The 23,618-nt window shown below is 46.0% G+C and overlaps 1 protein-coding gene across 8 annotated transcripts in view; it reads right to left on the bottom strand.

Moving 5' to 3' along the window:
• adgrd1 (adhesion G protein-coupled receptor D1) overlaps positions 1-23,618 on the bottom strand; it is a 324,854-nt gene that overhangs the window by 288,514 nt on the left and 12,722 nt on the right. For 5 of the 8 annotated variants that reach the window (XR_011962991.1, XR_011962990.1, XM_072587673.1 and 2 more), the window contains exons 3-9: positions 17,603-17,695; positions 16,180-16,275; positions 12,041-12,163; positions 10,535-10,711; positions 3,674-3,931; positions 1,942-2,024; positions 1,664-1,816 (exon numbers count right to left, since the gene is read on the bottom strand). Coding sequence is in view for 6 of the 8 variants with exons in the window: in XM_072587673.1 (XP_072443774.1) it covers positions 1,664-1,816; positions 1,942-2,024; positions 3,674-3,931; positions 10,535-10,711; positions 12,041-12,163; positions 16,180-16,275; positions 17,603-17,695 (983 nt within the window). In the remaining 2 variants the exon portion in view is untranslated. The remainder of the gene's footprint in view (positions 1-1,663; positions 1,817-1,941; positions 2,025-3,673; positions 3,932-10,534; positions 10,712-12,040; positions 12,164-16,179; positions 16,276-17,602; positions 17,696-23,618) is intronic. The other 3 variants (XM_072587675.1, XM_072587679.1, XM_072587676.1) reach the window with 2 other exon arrangements.

Genomic DNA, 23,618 nt, shown 5'->3' with positions numbered 1-23,618 from the left:
TCCCAATGACACTGCGCTCAATAACCTATACAACACCGAGCAGGGCTCCAGCAGCTCACCTGACAGGGACCTGACAACATACTACTGCTACAGAAGGGCTTGCATTTAGATAGCAGCATGAAGATTGTGACGAGATTTTACAGGAGCAACAACAAGAGGCTCAGGGTAATGAGCTGGATTCAAATCCCACCGTGGTGGAAGCTGAATTGAATTTTTTTTTAATGTGGGAATGTTTAGGAGCAGAGGGCAAATCTCAGAGTAAGAGTTTCCCATTTCAGACAGAGACGAGGAGGAATTTCATCAGAGGGGAGTGAATCAACAGAACTCTATCCTGGAGCGAGCTGTCGAGGCTGGGTTGTTCAGTATATTCAAGGCTGCATAGATAGATTTTTAATCAGAAAGGGAATCAAGGGTCATGAGGCAGGGAAGTAGAGTTGAGAATGATCAGGTCAGCCATTGACTAACAGAGCAGACTCGATGGGCTGAATGGCCTGCTTCAGTTTTGATATCTTATTCATGCCACACAGGCGCCAAAAAAAAACCATCTCCAAAACCCCGGAGTTCCCTCCTGAAGGACATTGTAGGATTGCAATAGTTCAAGGCAGCTCAGCCCCACCTTCTCAAGGGGCAACTAGGGACAAGCAATAAATACTGGGCCCAGCCAGTGACACCCACATCCCATGAGAGAATTTAAAAAATTAAACAAGTTCATAGATCCTTGAAAGTGGAGTTGCAGGTAGATAGTGAAGAAGGCATTTGGTATGCTTTCCTTTATTGGTCAGAGTATTGAGTACAGGATTTGGGAGGACATGTTGCGGCTGTACAGGACATTGGTTAGGTAAAAACAATGACTGCAGATGCTGGAAACCAGATTTTGGATTAGTGGTGCTGGAAGAGCACAGCACGGCCCGAAACGTCGATTTCGAAGCTACTTGGATGCTGCCTGAACTGCTGTGCTCTTCCAGCACCACTAATCCAGAATCAGGACATTGGTTAAGCCACTGTTGGAATATTGCGTGCAATTCTGGTCTCCTTCCTATCGGAAAGATGTTGTGAAACTTGAAAGGGTTCAGAAAAGATTTACATGGATGTTGCCAGGGTTGGAGGATCTGAGCCATAGGGAGAGGCTGAACAGGCTGGGGCTGTTTTCCCTGGAGCGTCGGAGGCTGAGGGGTGACCTTATAGAGGTTTACAAAATAATGAGGGACATGGATAGGATAAATAGACAAAGTCTTTTCTCTGGGGTGGGAGAGTCCAGAACTAGAGGGCATAGGTTTAGACTGAGAGGGGAAAGATATAAAAGAGACCTAAGGGGCAACTTTTTCATGCAGAGGGTGGTATGTGTATGGAATGAGCTGCCAAAGGAAGTGGTGGAGGCTGGTACAATTGCAACATTTAGAGGCATTTGGACGGGGACATGAATAGGAAGGGTTTGGAGGGATATGGGCCGGGTGCTGGCAGGTGGGACTAGATTGGGTTGGGATATCTGGTCGACATGGATGGGTTGGACCGAAGGGTCTGTTTCTGTGCTGTACATCTCTATGACTCTAAGTCCACCTTGGTTAGACATAGACGTCAAACCTTCACTTCCATCCAGATGCTGCTCACAGATCCCAGCACAAGTGTCCAATGGTGTGATTATTACTTTGCAGGTAGACATTACCTCAGTCAGATTGGAGGCAGTATAATGTGGCAGTGTTTCATTGGGGAGGACTAAGGAGGAATCCAGGAAGCCATCAGGGGTGACTGGAGTCTGGCGACTCTCTGTTTCCTTTTCACGAGTGACTGTCCTGGGGGAAGAAGCAACTGTAGACAGCTGGAAAGAATAAAAATAAATTGATGTGATTCGATCCTTAAGAGCTGATTCACGTTGCCTCGATCCTACCTCGGAACCGTGTGTAGAATAATTCAGAGCAAAAGTAATCCCATTCAGAGACTTACTGGAACATCTGTTGTGACAGGACGAGAATCCAAATGCCCCTGGGGTGACAGGGAGACACTCTCAGTCTGACAACCATGGGGCCCTGAGGAGAGATGGTGATACTCAGTTGCTCATGGTTCTGAGTGTTCGATCGCACATTATTTCTACAGCTAAGAAAGTTAATAAAATCCACAATTAAAAGAAGCAAAGAAATCTCCAGGAGAACATTGTCACAAAGCTAGTCCCATTTTTTTCAAAAAGCTGTTCCTGAGCTCAAGGAGATTCTGTCCTTGATGTTTCTCAGAGGAGTAATTAACCAGGCCGGGCTCCGATCAGTGTGGTTTGGGACAGAGATGAAAAGGATTTTGAGAGGCCTCTTGTTTATATGTAAACAGATGAGATTTCAGACCAAAGTGGAAATGTTTTAGAAGTGACCTGTATAATGAAAGGAGAATGGTCAGCTCTCGTGTGGAGCAGTTTAGTTCAGTCGAGAACCGGTTGGGATTTCAACAACAAGTTGTGTGGAAACTCTCTCTTCTGCCCTTCTAACCTTAACCTGTAAGTATCTGACCCTTTTTAGTACCGTGCTTTAAAGGGTGTTTGCTTATTGGGACTGTTGTGTATTTTCAGAACAGCATAATTAAGTCTAGTTTGGGTAGACTGAGTTCTGGAGGGGTTCTTTATTCATTGCGTAATTATGTGAATTTTGTTTTGTCTATTTTAAACCTGATAGTCAACCTCACTACCTTACTCCAGGTAATTTTCACTGTACACTTACCGAAATAAATTGCAAAGTTATAGTCTTGGCTGTCTGCTCAAAAATGTTTTGAGTGGTCTGGCCTAATCCACAACAATATGTCCCTGAAAAGTAACCATTTAGATTAACATAAAACCACTACAGTCCAACCAGGCTATAGAGCTGTTCTATCATTAGAGAGAGAGATGGCTGAGTGGTGGTTTAGCCTGAGGGTCACCACACCCCAGGCGAGGTTGCAAAGGAGAGTTTTTCATGGTAACCTCAGTTGGTGTTGGAATTGAACCCACGCTGTTGACATTACAAACCAGGCGTGCTGTTAACCAACTCTGAATCACTTAGATCCCACTTCTCTGACCTCCATGTGTCATCCAAATACTACCTTCCAGAATGCCTGAAGCCAAGTGGGACCAGGTGATGGCGCTATATGAATGAATGGGTCACTAAAGGCAGATAACCAGAGAATCCAGAACCAGGGGTCACAGTCTTAAGGACATTGGGTGGGCCATTTTAGACGGAGATGGGGAGAGATATCTTCACTCAGAGAGTGGGGGAGCCTGTGGGATTCACTGCCACGGAGGTTGAGGCCAAAACATTGAATATTTCCAAGGAGGTAGAAAGGGTTCTTAGGGCAAAAGGGATCAAAGGGTATAGGGAGGAATCAGAAGTAGGGATTGGACCTGAAATGTTAACCCTGATTTCTCTGTACAGATGCTGCCAGACCTGCTGAGCTTTTCCAGCAATCTCTGTTTATCATTCTGAAATCGGAGCAGACCTTTGACCTGGTGAAAGGCCATGCCTAGATTCTATCCCACCAGCCTTTAAAATTCCGGTCTTTCCCATTGTGACACCCCAAAGGTATTCACAGTCAACAAGGGACTTTTCCAGATGTATGTCACTGCAGCATGGGCAATGCTCCAGGACACAGTGAGAGGGGGAAAGGCACCATCTACACAGACAGAACACCAACATATCTCCTGGTTTGCCCATCCCTTTACCTGTTGTCGCATTGTAGTAGAGTTGAATCTCATGGGGGGAGAGTGCTCGCTCCCAAATCACAAACTCATCGAACGATCCGGTCACATAGCGACGGTATGATTGCTCATTCTTTGTGCCCACCACCAGGTTAGCATTCGGACTTTCATATCCCTCAGCTATCTCCCCACGCGTATCGTTGGTGCTGAACGTACCATTAACATAAATCTTTAGACCACCTCCAGGGGTCCATGTGAACAGAATGTGTGTCCACTCAGGACCTGGAACACAATGAGTTGAAGTAAAGCTTCCAAACTAAACAGTCATTTTTCCAGTTTGCAATTTTCTTACTTGTTTGATTGAGCTACAGATGTTTTCTTTCATGGGAGTTGGGAGTCACAGGCCAGGCTAGTATCCATTGCTCAGAGGGCAACCCCATTGCTGTTGGTCTGGAGTCACATGTAGGCCAGACCAGGTAAGGATGGCAGTGTCTTTCTCTAAAGGACATTAGTGACCCAGATGGGGTTTTTCCAACAATTGAAAATGGTTGTCATTAGATTCCAGATTAAGAGAATTTAAATCCCACCACCTGCCACACCAGGATTTGAACCAAAGATGCAGAATATTACTCAGTGATAATATCACTACACCATCATCTCCTCTTGCAGCAGGTTGGACAGCAGTGGGTCACCTGAATATAGCCACAGGATTGTCAGCAGAGAATAGTAATCCTGTGAATAGACAGACAAGCACACACTGAAAAACATGCAACTTTGCAATTCCCTGACAATAGGAAATAGCCTGTGTAGAAGATATCTCTCAGCCCCGACCCACAAGCCTCATTCCCGATGAGGGGCTCCAGTCCAAAATGTTGATTTTCCTGCTCTTCGGATGCTGCCTGACCTGTTGTGCTTTTCCAGCACCACACTCTCGACTCTGATCTCCAGCATCTGCACTCCTCACTTTCTCCTGAGTAGAAGATATTGCAGGATATATTGCTGTGCGTATACAAACAGAGAAAACCTTGAGAAACCAGCCCTCTGCCTATTGAGTATATCTCATACCCAGCCTACCTTATTTTAAAAACTCACTTCGAGATCACGTTAATGCAATTTCTCATCAGTGTCCCCTGGAGTAGTTGGAGCTATAACTTTGCACAGTTTAAATAATTTTGTATTCCCCGTTGGACCTTTTGTAAAACAGTTCCAGATAAATTAAAACAAAGATACACTGTCAACATTTCTCAATGGAAAATTGAAAGGCTGTAAAATCAAGTAAAGTTTTCTCAAAGGCTTCAACTGTACAAAAAACTGAAAAGCCAACAGACAATTGAGAATACGTTTAGGGCAGTAACTTCACTTAGGTTTTTACTGAGCCCCTACACTGTGTTGGAAACACTGCCCTCAGTGCTTCACTCTCAATTAGCATCAATAGAGGCTTCACTCCTCTCGCCCTGAGACATTTGTTAGTAACTCTCTCCAGATCCTTCAATTGGCAGCAAGTCCAATCACACACATCTGGTTGGTTTTGAGACATGAACCAGGTACAAAAGAGATTAATAGTTCAGCGGGAAAAGCTACAGTCACAGAGCCATGTTTAAAATAATTAAGAGAGGTTATAGTCCAACAGGCTTATTTGAAATCACAAGCTTTTGGAGCACTGCCCCCTCGTCAGGTGAAGTGAGAGAGAAGCAAACAGGCCCAGAATTTATAATCAGAGAGATCGACAGATCATACAAATGGTGAGAGTGCAGTTTTCTATAATAAAGTCTTTACAGATGTGAGTAACGTGTCAACAGCTGAATAACAAGCGAAGGGGTGACCTATAATCTGACTCAATGAGGCAGGGAGATCATTACAAATAATCAAAAATAAGATGCTGCTGGAGACAAACCAAATGACTGAAATAACATGATAAGTAGAAGAGTCACATGCTGAGGGTCTCGGTTGAGAGATCATAACAATTTATGAAGGCGATGGTGTCAAAACAGGACAGTAAGGAAGATCTTACAGGTACAGAACAGTCTGGTGGGTCACATATAGCATGATAGGAACCCAAGATCACGATTGAGACTATCTTCATGGCTACAGAACTTGGCTATCAGTTTCTGCTCGGCGATTCTGCATTGTTATTTATCTTGAAGGCACCCTTGGAGGACGCTTACCTGAAGATCAGAGGCTGAATATCCCAGACAGCTAAAGTGTTCCCCAACTGGGAGGGAACACCCCTGCCTGATGATTGTTGTGCAGTGTCCATTCATCTGTTATCGTAGTGTCTGCTCAGTCTCACCAATGTACCTCGCCTCAGGACATCCTTGCCTGCAGTGTATGAGGTAGATAATGTTGGCTGAGTCACACGAGTACCTGCCGTGTACATGGTGAGTGGTGTCTCCACGTGTGATGGTGGTAGTGTCCATGTCGATAATCTGACATGTCTTGCAGAGGTTGGACCCATGGCAAGGAGTCACTGAAAAAAACTGCACCGTGATATCAACAAAGTTTCATCCCAGCAGCAGAGTTACCATGGCCTCCTCTTCAAAATCAGTCTCATTCTTGGACACACACATTTCCATCAAGGATGGACACCTCAGTACCTCACTCTATTGCAAGCGCACAGATAACTTCACAATGCTGCACTTCTCTAGCTTCCACCCTAAACATGTGAAAGGATTTTGAGAAGATTTGCAGCTCAGGTTGAGGTTTTGGATGTAGGTTTGCTCGCTGAGCTCAAAGGTTCATTTCCAGATGTTTCATTACCTTACTAGGTAACATCTTCAGTGGACCTCACACGAAGCAATGCTGAAACTTCCTGCTTTCTATTTATATGTTTGGGTTCTTTGGGTTGGTGATGTTATTTAAAGCCCATCTACCACCGCCTGAGAAAAGAAACAGGAAGTGACTTCATCACAGGAAATAACATCACCACAGGAAATGCCATCACTGACCCAAAAAACCCAAACATATAAATAGAAAGCAGGGACCTGAAGCAGACACCTGAAGATGCTGAAGGACACGCTCATTAAAACGGGATAAATTGTTCTACTCATCGATCGCCAGTTCCAACGTGCCACAGCGAAAAACCACAATGACTTCCTCAGAAGACCGACACTGGATGTGACCAGTAAGGTACCCTTCATCATCTCGCGCTTCCCTAGAGTGGAGAGACTACACCATGGTCTTTGCAGCCTGCAACACATTATCGATGAGGATGAGCACCTCACCAAGACCTTCCCTACCCTCCACTTCTCGCCTTTAGACAACCACCAAACCTTAAATGGACCATCACTCACAGCAAACTGCCCAGCCTTCAGGACGACATCGACCACATCACCATGCAACCCTGCCATGGCAATCACTGCAAGACGTGTCAGAACATCGACATGGATGTTACCATGACACGTGGGGACACCACCATCATGTACACAGCAGAGGAGGCTATTCAGCCCACTGAGTCTGTTCAAGGTGGTCAGAACTGATCTGTTGGACAACAACCTGATGAAAGAGCAGCGTTCCGAAAGCTAGTGTTTCCAATTAAACTTGTTGGACTATAACCTGGTGTTGTGTGATTTTTTTCACTTTGTACACCCCAGTCCATCTCCAAATCATAACCATTTTTAAAACAGAATAGCAATTTACAGTCAATTGTGTTGTGAAAACACAGAGAGATGTGCAAAAATAGTCATAATATGGCACCATTTCAATGACATAAATTATAAATTGACATAATTGAGACAAAGTTAGGACAAAGTTCATTTTTTGTTTTCTCCACGGCCCCTGGGTTTATGGAGTGGCTATGGGACTCCACTGCTACTCGATGGGCCCCACCCTGTCACTGCATCATCACCATAGCAAGGAGGGACAGTCCAAACACACCCACCAAGTCACAATGGTAGAGATATTGCCAATGCAGTCACTGCCCAAAGCTACACCATAGCAACAAGGAACAAAGCAGGAGTACCACGCCGCCGCCACCACTATACCCACCACCAGGAGGGACTGACCACACCCACCGATGGGGAAGCCTTCGATAAAGCCATGGCCACAAGGAATAGGTACCTGGATCCATCATGTTGCTCCCATAGTTGGGGCCCTCGTAACTGCCTTCTACCACCACCACCACCGCTCCCCCCCACCAATGCAGAAAAGGTGAAATTTTACACAAGAGAGAAATGAAGAAACCAGGAAGGATTCCGCTAGCCAGCTGAGTGGAAGTAAGAGCCCAAATACTTCCCACCCTACCACTGCCGCCAACTTGGTCTGGTTCCATGTCCCTCAAAACCATCACCCTACAGGAAATCAATTGATCACAGCCTTTAACGTCTTCAGTTGACACACCCCCCCCCCCCCCCCCCTCCCCGACTCAGCGTGTTTTGTCTGTGGGTGGGGGTGAGTTTCAACTCGAGTGTGGATTCATTTCCAGACTACCTTGTAACATTCAGTAGGCAGGACCAGCAGTGAACTCAATCCCCACAGCTCCCTACACCACCTCACCATACCGAACTCTGAACTCCCCGAGGGCTCATCAAGCAGCCAGTTTAATTCCAACGTCACCTTCAAACTGGAATTCAAGGTCATTTCAACAACTATTGGGATAGGGCTCTTCCAGACAATGTCATGCTTTTTGTATTGACTCAGACCAGTCACAGGGCTCCTTTCCACATAGACTTTGGGGTTATCAAATTACTGGGTATCACAGTATGGAAAGAAGCCCTTCAGCCCATCATGTCTATGTCAGTTATCAAGCACCTATCCACCCTAGTCCCACTTCCCAGCAGTTGACCCATTTGATATTGCGCTGTCAGCCTCTCCAGCTGGGAGCTCCAAAAGCTCACCACTCTCTGGGCGAAAAAAACATCTTCCTCAAATTCCCTGTAAACCTCCAGCCTGTTACTATAAATCTAATTCCCCTGATCACGGATCCCTCCCCTAAAAGAAATTTTTTCCCCTGATCTACACCATCCAGACGGCTCACAATCTTGTTATCCTCAATCGGCTCAGCCCCCCCCCCCCCCCCCCCCGATCTCATGAAAACAAACCACAGCCTATCCACTCTCTCTTCATCACTGAATTACCCCAGCCCAGGCAACATCCTGATGGATCTCCTCCACACCTTCCCCTGCACCATTACAACCTTCTGACAGTGTGGTAGGATTTTCAGGAATGACCAGCACTTGTAATCTTAAATGAACTCTGTTTTTCTCTCCAGGATTGTCTTTGACTGTCAATTGAAACTGTTAATAATGATGTACTCAAAAGTTTCTTTCTAGTAGAGGCAGGCACAGTAGATTAACTTAAGATTTATCTGGACAGATGCATGAGTAGGTAGGGAGCACAGGTGCTTAAAAAGGACAGGTGCTTAGGAATTCGACGACAGGTTTAGACAGTGGATTTGGATCGGCTCAGGCTTGAAGGGCCGAAGGGCCAGTTCCTGGGCTGTAAATTTTCTTTGTTCTCTTTGTTCTGAATTCCCATTTCGGGATGGTGTACATGAGTAACTTGAGTCCTGACGTCAGGTGAGTAGAGTGTATTGGGCAGTTCAAGAAGGTGTTTAACACACTTACCTTCATTGCTCAGACCTTGAGTATAGGAGTTGGGATGTCATGTTGAGGTTGTGCAGCTGTCTCTGGACAGCTGTCTCTGTGCTGCTCTGGTTGTCCTGTTATAGGAGGGACATTATTAAACCAGAGAGGGTTCTGCAAAGACTTACCAGAAGGTTGCTGGGAATGGAAGGTTTGAGTTGTAAAGAGAGGCTGCATAGGCTGGGACTTTGTTCACTGGACTGTAGGAGATTAAAGGGTGATCTTATAGAGGTTTATAAAATCACGAGGGGCATAGATAAGGTGAATAGCAAAGGTCTTTTCCCCTGGGTGGGATATTCAAGGCCACAGGGCATATTTATGAGGTCAGAGGAGAAAGATTTAAAAAGGACATGAAGGGCAACTGTTTTTACACAGAGGCTGGTACATATGTGGAAGGAACTTCCTGAGGAAGAGATGGGAGTGGTTCCAATTACATAAAAAAGACATTTGGATAAGTACATGAAAGGGTTGGAGGGATATGGGCCAGGAGCGGTTAGGTGGGACGAGTTTAGTTTGGGATTAGGGTCAGCATGGGCTGGTTGGACCGAAGGGTCCAACTCCATGCTGAATGACTCTAGACTTCTCAAAGATCTCCCCCTGCCCCACTTGGAGTTCTCCTGCACCATCTCTGAATTGGTTCAAGACTTATTGATCCAGATTGATCATACTGATTGCATGATGTGACCCTTTGGATGACGTAGGCAAACCCAATTGCCCTCAGTGTTTTTTTCCCTCTGTTTCCCATTCCTGTGGTCATGTGCTGTGAAACTAATTCACTGATAGGCTCCTGAGAACCCCCCAGGCCTAATCACTAAAAGATAATCAAACACCCAGGGAAGGACACTAGAAAATGAGCAAAGTTAGAAGCAGAGGTAGGAGAAAAATATTGGAAATACACTAACAGGTCAGGGCAACACACAAGCCTGACATCAGACAGAGAGAGACAACTTTCACAATAACACCAGTTGGACAGAGTTAGGGCACAGATCAGCCACAAAGAGAAACTGAGGACTGCAGATGCCAGAGAGTCAGGGTTGAGAGTGTGGTGCTGGAAAAGCACAGCAGGTCAGGCAGCATCCGAGGAGCAGGAAAATCGACGCTTCAGGCATTAGCCCTCCATCCAGAGCAGCCACAGTCTGACTGAATAGTGCTCCAGGCTTGAGGGGCTGAATGGCCTGAACACTCCAAGAGGTCCCGTTGGCTGTATCAGTGGTAAGTGTGTGAGCAGCTGCTGACACAGTGACGGGCTGCAAACGTACAAAAATGAGAGGGAGTTGCCTTTCTCACGGGCTGATCATTGCCTTACCTGGTGGGCTGATCATTGCTTTCCATTTCTGTAAGGTTTTACGTGTGTAGAATTCTATATAGCCTCCATCAACATTGGCATAGATGGAGAATCCACTGGACAGCACCTTTCCCCCCGAGGCGATGGTGGACCCAGACCTCTTCTCCAGGTTCTTCCAAAAGAAAGAGAATGTTACACCTGGACAGAAAGTGGACAATGTTTAAACCTACCATAGGAACAAAGCCAATCGTTTTATGTCTAAAACAAGGGCTGTATTCAGAGCATTGCAGCAGAGATGGACATTTAGTCAATGTAGTGATTGGAACCAGGTGAGACCCTTGGTTGGGTTTGTTAACCTGGCTCAATCAGGGAGCCCTGGTTTACAGATATATAAAAAAAACAGGGGATTGAGAATCTCCTCAGTTCAGGGACTGACTGGGGGCTGACTGGCCGCAGTCAGTGTACATGTCAATAAAGGGTGACTTGGTGACGGGATACCAGTCTCTGGGCAGTTATTTCAGTCGAAGAATTGGGTACAGCAGCCTCAATGCTTCCCCTCTTTACACAATGCCCAGCAAACAGCTTCCTCTAGGTCTGAACTCATTCCCCTGTCCTTACTGACCCAAAGGGTCAGGAAAGATTCACTCCACTCGTCAGCTCAAAGCACAACATTGCGGTGAAAACCAAACCAAACCAGCAGGAGAAACTCGGCAGGTTTGGCAGTGTCCGTGGGGAGAGAGACGCTGTGTTCACGTCTTGAGTGCAGTGACCCCCAAGTCAGAGCTGTGACTCAGCAGGGCAGGGCAGAGTGCTGAGTCAGGTTGGACTCAAATCACCAACAGGGTTTTTTTCACACACTGCCAAACTTCTCCAACACCTTCGGTTATTTCAGACTACCAGAGTCCACAGGAGTTTTTTTTTGCTTTCTCCTGAAGTAACTCTGATTATTTATGGAACAGAAGCAGAGCAGAAAGTCTGACTGTCATTAAAATAACAAAGGCCCCTGTTCTGGGCAATATTTATCACTTCACCAACAGTTGACCCAGTGGCTCAGTGGTTCAGCCTATTGCCTCACAGCACCAGGGACCTGGGTGCAGCTACAGCTGTCTGTGTGGGGTTTGTACATTCTCCCTGTGTCTGTGTGAGCTTCCACCCACAGTCCAAAGACATGCAGGTCAGGGTGGATTGGCCATTGTACATTGCTCATAGCATCCAGGGACATGCAGGCTAGGCAGGTTAGCCATAGGAGTTGCAGGGCTATAGGGATAGGATAGGAGGATGTGTCTGGGATGCTGTTTGGAGGGTTGTATGGACTCGACAGGCTGAATGGCCTGCTTCCACACTGTGGGGAGTCTAAGATTCTACAAGGAAATAATAGACACTTAGTTCCAACCCTACTTGAGGATTTTTCTATGCACACATTGGTTTCTTATTTTGCAATGTTGTCAGCTTTCAAAAAGTATCTTAGTTGCATTTTAGAATAGGCTGGGCTAAAGAAAGTGGTTAAATAAATGCAATTAGACCAACCTGCATCACTGCATTGTGCTGGGTCACTAATGCAGGAGTTTTTGTAACTGCCGAAGTGTAGGAATGTACCACCTGTATTTCCATTGAGATAGATTCCCTTTTTTACCACTCCCTCGACAATATCTATAAAGCAAAGGTAACAGGTCAACTATTACTGCTGATGACTAACCCTTCAGCAATGAACATTCACCTCAAGGTCATCTAACAAGTAACAGGAGCAACAACTCTGGGGCAACAGAAGTAAAACGGCCACTTTTACTGATGCTTCATGGAACTAGTGACACAAATTTGTTCAAAAAGTATGAGGGTTGGAAGAAAAGTCTGACTCTTCCTCATCCAGTATGGTAACAAGGATCTGTTTGCCTTTTGATTGGCTGTGGGAAGGATTGACCAATAGCAGGATATTGGTATTGGGCAATTAGAGGCCATGTGATGAATTCTCCAGAAATATGTCCAGAGTTAGCAACCTAATCTGTTCAAAAACAGGACTGCAGATTCTGCCCAAACCAGGTACAACATTGAAGACAATAAATCGAGACACCCATGGTCTGAAAGCATTCCCAGCTGGAATAGAATGGAGAGCTGTACCCCTATAATCTGGCAACTGTACCCTTATACACACATGGTATAAATATGGAACTGCGCCCCAATATGCATAGGATCTAACTTTGCACTGTACCCCAATATACCCAGGACCTAACTGTGCACTGAACCCCAATATACCCAGGATCTAACTTTGCACTGTACCCCAATATACCCAGGATCGAACTGTGCACTGTACCCCAATATACCCAGGATCAAACTGTGCACTGTACCCCAATATACCCAGGATCTAACTGTGCAGTGTACCCCAATATACACAGGATCTAACTGTGCACTGAACCCCAATATACACAGGATCTAACTGTGCACTGAACCCCAATATACCCAGGATCGAACTGTGCACTGAACCCCAATATACCCAGGATCGAACTGTGCACTGAACCCCAATATAACCAGGATCTAACTGTGCACTGTACCCCAATATACCCAGGATCTAACTGTGCACTGTACCCCAATATTCCCAGGACCTAACTGTACACTGTACCCCAATATACCCAGGATCTAACTTTGCACTGTACCCCAATATACCCAGGACCGAACTGTACACTGTACCCCAATATACACAGGATCTAACTGTGCACTGAACCCCAATATACACAGGATCTAACTGTGCACTGTACCTTAATATACCCAGGATCTAACTGTACACTGTACCCCAATATACCCAGGACCTAACTGTGCACTGAACCCCAATATACACAGGATCTAACTGTGCACTGAACCCCAATATTCCCAGGATCTAACTGTGCACTGTACCCCAATATACCCAGGATCGAACTGTGCACTGAACCCCAATACACACTGCATCTAACTGGGCATAGTATCCCAATATACACGTACATAGGATCTAACTGTGCACTGTACCCCAATATTCCCAGGATCTAACTGTGCACTGTACCCCAATTTACCCAGGATCGAACTGTGCACTGAACCCCAATACACACTGGATCTAACTGGGCATAGTATCCCAATATACACGTACATAGGATCGAACTGTGCACTGTACCCCAATATACCCAAAATCGAGCTGTGCACTGTACCCCAATATACCCAGATCCGAGCTGTGCACTGGACCCCAATATACACAGGTTCTAAGTGTGCACTGTACACCAATATACCCAGAATCGAACTGGGCACTGCACCCCAATATACCCAGGACCTACCTGGGCACTGTACCCCAATACACCCAGGATCGAACTGGGCACTGTAGCCCAATATACCCAGGATCAAACTGTGCACTGTAGCCCAATATACCCAGGATCAAACTGTGCACTGTACCCCAATATACACAGGATCAAACTTTGCACTGTACCCCAATATACCGAGGACCTACCTGGGCACTGTACCCCAATATACCCAGGACCGGACTGGACACTGTACCCCAATATACCCAGGATCTAACTGTGCACAGTACCCCAATATACACAGGAACGGACTGTGCACTGCACCCCAATATATCCAGGATCTAACTGGGCACTGTAGCCCAATATACCCAGGATCAAACTGTGCACTGTAGCCCAATATACCCAGGATCAAACTGTGCACTGTACCCCAATATACACAGGATCAAACTTTGCACTGTACCCCAATATACCGAGGACCTACCTGGGCACTGTACCCCAATATACCCAGGACCGGACTGGACACTGTACCCCAATATACCCAGGATCTAACTGTGCACAGTACCCCAATATACACAGGAACGGACTGTGCACTGCACCCCAATATATCCAGGATCTAACTGGGCACTGTACCTCAATATACCCATAATCTAACTGCACACTGTACCCCAATATACCCAGGATCGAACTGGGCACTGTACCCCAATATACCCAGGACCTATCTGGGCACTGTACCCCAATATACCCAGGATCGAACTGGGCACTGTACCCCAATATACCCAGGACCTATCTGGGCACTGTACCCCAATACACCCAGGATCGAACTGGGCACTGTACCCCCAATGTACCCAGGATCAAACTGTGCACTGTACCCCAAAATACCCAGGACCTACCTGGGCACTGTACCCCAATATACCCAGGACCGAACTGGGCACTGTACCCCAATATACCGAGGACCTACCTGGGCACTGTACTCCAATATACCCAGGACCGAACTGTGCACAGTACCCCAATATACACAGGAACGGACTGTGCATTGTATCCCAATATATCCAGGATCTAACTGGGTACTGCACCCCAATATACCCAGGATCAAACTGTGCACTGTACCCCAATATACCCAGGACCTACCTGGGCACTGTACCCCAATATACCCAGGATCGAACTGGGCACTGTACCCCAATATACACAGGATCTAACTAGGCACTGTACCTCAATATACACAGGATCTAACTGTGCACTGTACCCCAATATACACAGCATCTAACTGGGCACTGCACCCCAATATACCCAGGATCTAACTGGGCACTATACCCCAATATTCCCAGGATCTAACTGTGCACTGTACCCCAATATACCCAGGATCTAACTGGGCACAGTACCCCAATATATCCAGGATCTAACTGTGCACTTTACCCCAATAAACCCAGGATCGAACTGCGCACTGTACCCCAATATACACAGGATCGAACTGTCCACTGTACCCCAATATACCCAGGATCAAACTGTGCACTGTACCCCAATATACCCAGGACCTACCTGGGCTCTGTACCCCCAATATACCCAGGACCAAACTGTGCACTGTACCCCAATATACCCAGGATTTAACTGTGCACAGTACCCCAATATACACAGGAACGGACTGTGCTCTGTGCCCCAATATACACAGATCTAGCTGTGCACTGTTCCCCAATATACCCAGGATCTAACTGGGCACTGTACCCCAATATACCCAGGATCTAATTGTGCACTGTACCTCAATATACCCAGGATCTAACTGTGCACTGTACCCCAATATACCCAGGATCTAACTGTGCACTGTACCCCAATATACCCAGGATCTAACTGTGTACTGTACCCCAATATTCCCAGAATCAAACTGTGCACTGTACCCCAATATACCCAGAATCAAACTTTGCACTGTACCCCAATATATCCAGGATCTAACTGGGCACTGTACCCCAATATACCCAGGATTGAACTGTGCACTGTACCCCAATATACCCAGGACCTACCTGTGCACTGTACTCCAATATACACAGGATCGAACTGGGCACTGTACCCCAATATACCCAGGATCAAACTGTGCACTGCTCCCCAATATACACAGGATCCAACTGGGCACTGTACCCCAATATACCCAGGATCTAACTGGGCACTGCACCCCAATATACACAGGATCGAACTGGGCACTGTACCCCAATATAAATGAAAGAGTTCAGTATGAACTACTTAAAATGAGCAAATAACATTTTAACATTTTGAACAATTTCCAAATACTGTGACAGTAATACCTTGGCTAATTAATATCATTCCTAATCAGTGATGCATTAATTTGGCTCTCCTTAAAATTATTTACATTTTATAATTTTATCTTGGCCTTGCTTTGGCTGAGGCAAACCCATGAATTCTCACCTACAATTGTCGAGAGGTTAGAGAAGGCAGAGTCAATGGTGTAGACAGAGGAAGAGGAATAAGAAGGAAGCACAGTGAAATTGTGGATTCGGAGCACTGAAGGAAGAGAAGCACATGCTGTAAGATCGACAACATCAAATCACACTGCTGACAACACTGACACCGGATTACTGCAAGAGAAATCAAACAAAAAACACCCGCAAATGTTCAAAGCTTCAAGACTGCATGACAATATTTAGAGAAACAGCAAGAGCAGGAGTCATGGAGGGGTAAGAAAAACATAGAATCCCTACATTATGGAAACAGGCCCTTCGGCCCAACAAGTCCACACTGGCCCTCCGAAGAGTAACCCACCCAGACCCATTTCCCCTACTTTATATTTACCCGATTAATACACCCAACCTACACATCCCTGAACACTACGGGCAATTTAGCATGGCCAATTCACCTGACCTGCACATCTTTGGACTGTGGGAGGAAACCGGAGCACCCGGAGGAAACCCACACAGACACAGGGAGAACGTGCAAACTCCACACAGTCACCTGAGCCCGAATCAAACCTGGGTCTCTGGTGCTGTGAGGCAGCAGTGCTAACCACTGTGCCACTGTGCTGTCCAAAGACAGTGTATGAGATTTCTTAGAATGTATCACAGTGAAGTTGCTGCTCCAAGCTGGTCTTTTTGCTCCTCACGTGTCCCCTCCTACTCCCTCATCATCTTACCCCATCTCCCTCACTTTTCAATGCTTTCTCTCTTGTGAGATATACAATGGAAATCTATCATAACCTGATTCAAGGTACTGCAGAGAACCTCAGAATGTGGGATCTCATCGATTCCAACATGGAAAACTCTTTGTTTATAACAAAACTGGAAGGTTCCTTCATAACCAAGTCCTTTTCTTTTCACTGTTTGGACCCCAATATTCTTTTGAATCTCCCCCTGGATTTATGAGTGAATCTCTGTTAGATTCTAGTTGTGGTCTCACCCACAAGGTGAAATATCTTCTCCACTTCTCCCACATTTATATCTTAAGACCACAATCAGGAAACCCTCCAGCTTCAGAATCAGAGAGTTAGCCCGTTCATTCTTTCAGTTCTGGCATCATTCTTGTAATTATTTTTAATATCTTCTGCAGTTTCTCTGGTCTGTATCCTGTCTATAATAAGGAAACCAGAACTGTTCACAGATTCCAGATGTGGTCTCTGCAGAGGTTCGATATAATTTAACATGACTCCTCTTCATTTCAATTCTATCTTTATTTCACTTGCAATAAAACCTATGAAAATGGCAAGTCTCCCACTGGGTTATAACTATGTTTAGTAAGTTTACAGTGACTGTCCAGAGCACTGGAAAGTGTAAGATAAGAAGAGATTGTCACTAACAGGAGGAAAGGTATGGACTTATTGCACTGAGAATGACATAACCTGTTTGACTTCCATTCACATTGCACAGCTCGTTCAGTCCAGTCACTGTATCCAGAGGCCAATAATGGGATGCTGATTCTAACACCTGGAAACCTAAAAACAGCTGGTTAAGGTCAGTGTCATTGTCTGTTACAGTAAAATCCACTCAGCAATCCCAACATAATTCAGGACATTTACTAATTCACAAACTAAACAACAAAGAGGCAGTTTAGCAGGCCCGCACAATTAGTGCATACACACACAGACACACACAGACACACACAGTACCTAACAGAAAGCTCTGCAAAAATTCATTTCAAGAAAAACAGTTGAACTTTCGTAAAACTAACATGAGCCACCGTCCCCTTCCACGCCAAGGGTTGGTGCGGTCATAATGTCACAGGGCACACGTTCTGCGGATATAGGGTTTGAATCCTGTCACCGACTGAAAGACTACAGACAGAAACATGTTTGAAAACCATGACTGGTCTGACATATTTCTGGACCATCACAGAGTACAGCAGTAAAATATTTACAGGCTGAATTCTTTTAATTCACTCACCAGTGGCTAGACCAGCAGTTATTGCCAAGCCCTAGTTGCCCAGAGGGTAATTAAGTCAGCTACATTGCTGTGGGTCTGGAGTCACATGGAGGCCAGACCAGGCAAAGATGGCAGTTTCCTTCCCTGGAGGACATTAGTGAACCAGATAGGGTTTTAAATAAATAGCTCTGTTTAATGATCACCATCAGGTTAGTGTTTAATTCCAAATTTTAACTGAATTCAAATTTCACCATTTGCCACTACACCAGAACCCCCAACAAACATTAACAATCTGATTGGTCAAGACATGAATTTTCCTTCTCTGGTCATGGAGCCAATCAAGAGGAGAAGGACTTAAACACGCCCACCTCATCTTCCAGGAAGGGTACAAATATCCAGCAGGATTTCAACTCGGAAGTCTAACCCTGGACCATTCTCCAATCTGATGGACTTTGAAGAATGGGATTCAAACCCTGGACCTTCAGAATCTGGGGCCAATGGTTCACCCTTAACACTGGAATGAGAAACACATGAAACAAATTGGGATAACTGGGATACCCTCATGCTGCCTGAGAGGACAGGGGAGGGACAACTTCATCACCAACTTTGAAGGAGGAACTGGATAAATACTGAAAAGGAGAGTTTTGCAGGGGACTGCGAAAAGGCTAGTGGTGTGAGACAAACAGGATGGTTCCTTCGAAGAGGCAGCATGGCTCAATGAGCTGAAAGACACCTTTCCGTGCTGCAAGGTTTAATGGTGGATGGTATATTCAGTTCAGGAGTGATTCAACCCAGAGTCTGTGATCTTGTATTCCCAGTCCAGGGAGTTCACATCACTCAACAGCAGGATCCCAGCAAAGGAATAACAACTTGGGATGTTTCCTTAAACTTTAAGTCCTAACCACATCAAAAAAAAAAGCAGAATTAATATTTGATACTCGAATAATCTTCAACAGCATTTCTCAAGGATTTTGTTGGGTGCAGTGTGTATTTTTCCATCTGGAATGATTTAAACAATCCTGTGAATTCCAACCCAAGGATTAGAATGAGCAAATCTTGCTCTTTGCACTGTGTGTGAGATCACTGTTTATATTACCTCACCCAGAACTTTATTCATCTTTGCATCACTTGGTCTCACAAGAGACAATGAGTGGTACCACCTCACTGTCATTTTTGAATGACAGTTACGATGATTCATTTGCCATAATTGCTTGAGGAATTATTTTACATTTTTAATAAAAGGCTGGACTGTGCAGAAATGTTTCAGCTGGCGTTAAACTGCACAGTCTGATAGGTTAGAGTGTGCAACCCTTGGAATTGGTGGCGGGCCTGATTTAAACAGGGCTAGGAGAAGCCCCTGTCAAACCGCAGTGCCCCACACCAACAGGGCTGCACACAGTTTTCACCAGCTACATCACGGTGCCTTGATGGGACCATTGGGTGAGAAATCCTCATTCATTCTTACCGTCCTCCACTGCCTGAGGCAAAGGGTAATTCCAAACTTCTAGTGATTATGCACTTCCCCTTTAGGCAACCGACCACTCTCAGAGATCTCTGTGATCACCATATGCCACTCACTTCACCATTCCTAGCTTCCGTCATTCCATCATTGACAGCAGAACCTTCAGCTGCTGACATCCGAAGTTCTGGAATTCTTAGCTCCCTCATCTCTTTCCAGACTTATTCCCAGTGAAGGGGGATACTGCATTCTGCACACAGTGTGCTGTTCCCACAGATCACCTTGCTCGGAGTTTGACATTTGGCCAACAACTTTCCCCACCTTTAGGGTAAACCATCTGCACCCACCAACCCCTGAGAAACCAGGCCTCTGGGATATCCCTGTGATACTAACACAGGGTTCCCATAACCCCTTTACTGGATACCTGATCAGAGAGGGAACTGTATACACAATCAGTTACTCTTGCAGAGTAGTCTGTTGTATTGTTAGAAGATTATTTAGAGTGTTGCTTCAGAAGTAGCCCCAACCCCACATGATCCCCATTCCCACCCCGATTGCTGGGATTCAGCATCGGGTCACTGACCTGAAGGCTAACAGCCTGCTCCTTCATTTCCCTCCAATGGCCGAGGGTGCAATAGATGTTACAAATCCCTGCATAATACAGGAGACACACAAGACCAATTTGGAACTAGTCTCAGGGCCTCCTCTGCAAGGATTCTATTCCAGGAAGCGTTCCAGTATTGAATATTGCACACACTGACATAAATTAGGAGCAGACATCGACAATTTGGCCCTTTTGATCTGCTTCTCCATTCTATAAGGTCATGATTGGCATTCAAAATTCCACATTCCCATTGAACCCCTAGATAACCTTTGAGGTAAAAACAATGACTGTAGATGCTGAAAACCAAATACTGGATTAGTGGTGCTGGAAGAGCACAGCAGTTCAGGCAGCATCCAACGAGCAGCGAAATCGACATTTCGGGCAAAAGCCCTTCTTTGACAGCCCAATAAAAATCAATCCACTGCTCCTTAAAGATATTCAACAAAGCTACCTTGATCTCCCCGGAATCAGACAAAACCCACAAAGAGAAAAGAATTCCCCTCAACTCCATCTGTAAAAGGTGACCCCCAATTTTAAACCAGTGTTCCCAACCCCCTTTCTGGACCGGCCAATCAAAAGGAAACATCTTTCCATGTCCACTTCCTTCAGGACCTTATTCACCTCAATCCAGTTCCCCTCCACCTCACTCCTTTAAGCTTCAGTGAAAACAAACCCAGCCTGTCCAAACCTTCCTCTTCAAACAACGCACTCACTCACTCCAGGTATCAGTCTGGTAAACCGCCTCTGAACCATCTCCAATGTATTTACATCCTTCCCTAAATAAAGCAACCAAAACTGCACACAGTGTTCGAGATGTGGTCTCACCAATATCCTGTGTCACTGAAGCATAACATCTTTACTCTTATGTTATTTCCTTTTATGATAACAGACAGTTTCTCATTATCCTTCCAGATTACCCGCTGGACCTGCTCACTAACCTCCCGATTACCCGCTGGACCTGCTCACTAACCTCCGGATTACCCACTGTACCTGCTCACTAACCTCCCGATTACCCGCTGGACCTGCTCACTAACCTCCCGATTACCCGCTGGACCTGCTCACTAACCTCCCGATTACCCACTGTACATGCTCACTAACCTCCCGATTACCCGCTGGACCTGCTCACTAACCTCCGGATTACCCACTGTACCTGCTCACTAACCTCCCGATTACCCGCTGGACCTGCTCACTAACCTCCCGATTACCCGCTGGACCTGCTCACTAACCTCTGGATTACCCGCTGGACCTGCTCACTAACCTCCGGTTTACCCGCTGTACCTGCTCACTAACCTCCCGATTACCCGCTGGACCTGCTCACTAACCTCTGGATTACCAGCTGTACCTGCTCACTAACCTCTGGATTACCAGCTGTACCTGCTCACTAACCTCCCGATTACCCGCTGGACCTGCTCACTAACCTCCCGATTACCCGCTGTACCTGCTCACTAACCTCCCGATTACCCGCTGGACCTGCTCACTAACCTCTGGATTACCAGCTGTACCTGCTCACTAACCTCCCGATTACCCGCTGGAACTGCTCACTAACCTCTGGATTACCAGCTGTACCTGCTCACTAACCTCTGGATTACCAGCTGTACCTGCTCACTAACCTCCCGATTACCCGCTGGACCTGCTCACTAACCTCCCGATTACCCGCTGTACCTGCTCACTAACCTCCCGATTACCCGCTGGACCTGCTCACTAACCTCTGGATTACCAGCTGTACCTGCTCACTAACCTCCCGATTACCCGCTGGACCTGCTCACTAACCTCCCGATTACCCGCTGGACCTGCTCACTAACCTCTGGATTACCAGCTGTACCTGCTCACTAACCTCCCGATTACCCGCTGGACCTGCTCACTAACCTCTGGATTACCCGCTGGACCTGCTCACTAACCTCCCGATTACCCGTTGTCCCTGCTCACTAACCTCCCGATTACCCGCTGGACCTGCTCACTAACCTCTGGATTACCAGCTGTACCTGCTCACTAACCTCCCGATTACCCGTTGTCCCTGCTCACTAACCTCCCGATTACCCGCTGGACCTGCTCACTAACCTCCCGATTACCCGCTGGACCTGCTCACTAACCTCCAGATTACCCGCTGGACCTGCTCACTAACCTCCAGATTACCCGCTCTACCTGCTCACTAACCTCCCGATTACCCACTGGACCTGCTCACTAACCTCCGGTTTACCCGCTCTACCTGCTCACTAACCTCCCGATTACCCGCTCTACCTGCTCACTAACCTCCCGATTACCCACTGGACCTGCTCACTAACCTCCGGTTTACCCGCTCTACCTGCTCACTAACCTCCCGATTACCCGCTCTACCTGCTCACTAACCTCCCGATTACCCACTGGACCTGCTCACTAACCTCCGGTTTACCCGCTCTACCTGCTCACTAACTTCCCGATTACCCGCTCTACCTGCTCACTAACCTCCCGATTACCCGCTGGACCTGCTCACTAACCTTTTGTGCCTCCTGCAGTAGGATACCCAGATCCCTCTGCGCTGTGGAATCCTGCAGACCCTGTTTTAGTAAAACTCTGCGTTGTTCATTCTTCCTGCCAAAGTGAACAACTTCATATTTTCCTTCATTATGCTCCATCTGCTAGCTTTTTGCCCACTCACTCAACTCCTATCTTTACATCTTCTTCACAGCTTACCTTGCTAGCTTTCCGAGTGGCATCTACCAATTTCGTGACCGCACCCTCACTCCCCTCCTCAATGTCATTGATGAAAGTTGTAAAATGTTGAGTGCCCAGCACTGGCCTGGGGAGTTTCCCGTTAAGGAACTTGGGACATTCCAGGTAAGCGGGAGCAGTGTGGAAGATCAACCAAGCTCAGGAATAATATGGGGCCAAACGGCCTCCTGCATCTTGGATTTTCCTTGATATCCCTGGTTTAGATCCCAATGAATTTCTTCCCTTGAATGTTTATGAGGGTAGAGCATAAATACTGTGAGTTAATATTAAAAAAACAACAAATTCAAAACACAATGTGAGAATAAAGGGCCTTGTAATGATCCAATTATGAACACATCACGTTGGCATAAACAACAAATGGTTTTTATAAACAATTCCAGATTAAAAAATGGACAGTATTCTGCACCCAGAAAATCCAATTAAGCAATTCTTTTGTTTTGAAGAATGTTGTCAAGTTGATGTATTAATATCTTTTTACTGGCAATTAGAACAAACTAAATGCTCAGAGAAAAATATGAAAATTGTTACAAGCTGTTGGTCGATCTTTTTTTTTGGTAACCACAAGCTGCATATTTGCTGCAAATATGACTTCCTCTCAATATTTGTCCAGAAATTCTGGACTGGGACGTATTGCTTAATTCAAACATTATTGGTAAAGGGTAAAATTAAACTGTTTGACTCACATTCAATGTAAGAGTTTTAATTTGATGAAATGACCTCTCAG

This window comes from Chiloscyllium punctatum, chromosome 17 (assembly GCF_047496795.1).
Source record: "Chiloscyllium punctatum isolate Juve2018m chromosome 17, sChiPun1.3, whole genome shotgun sequence".
NCBI classification, from domain to species: Eukaryota; Metazoa; Chordata; class Chondrichthyes; order Orectolobiformes; family Hemiscylliidae; genus Chiloscyllium; species Chiloscyllium punctatum.
Note: the sequence above shows the minus strand (reverse complement) of the source record. Positions and strands in the feature narration are given on the sequence as shown.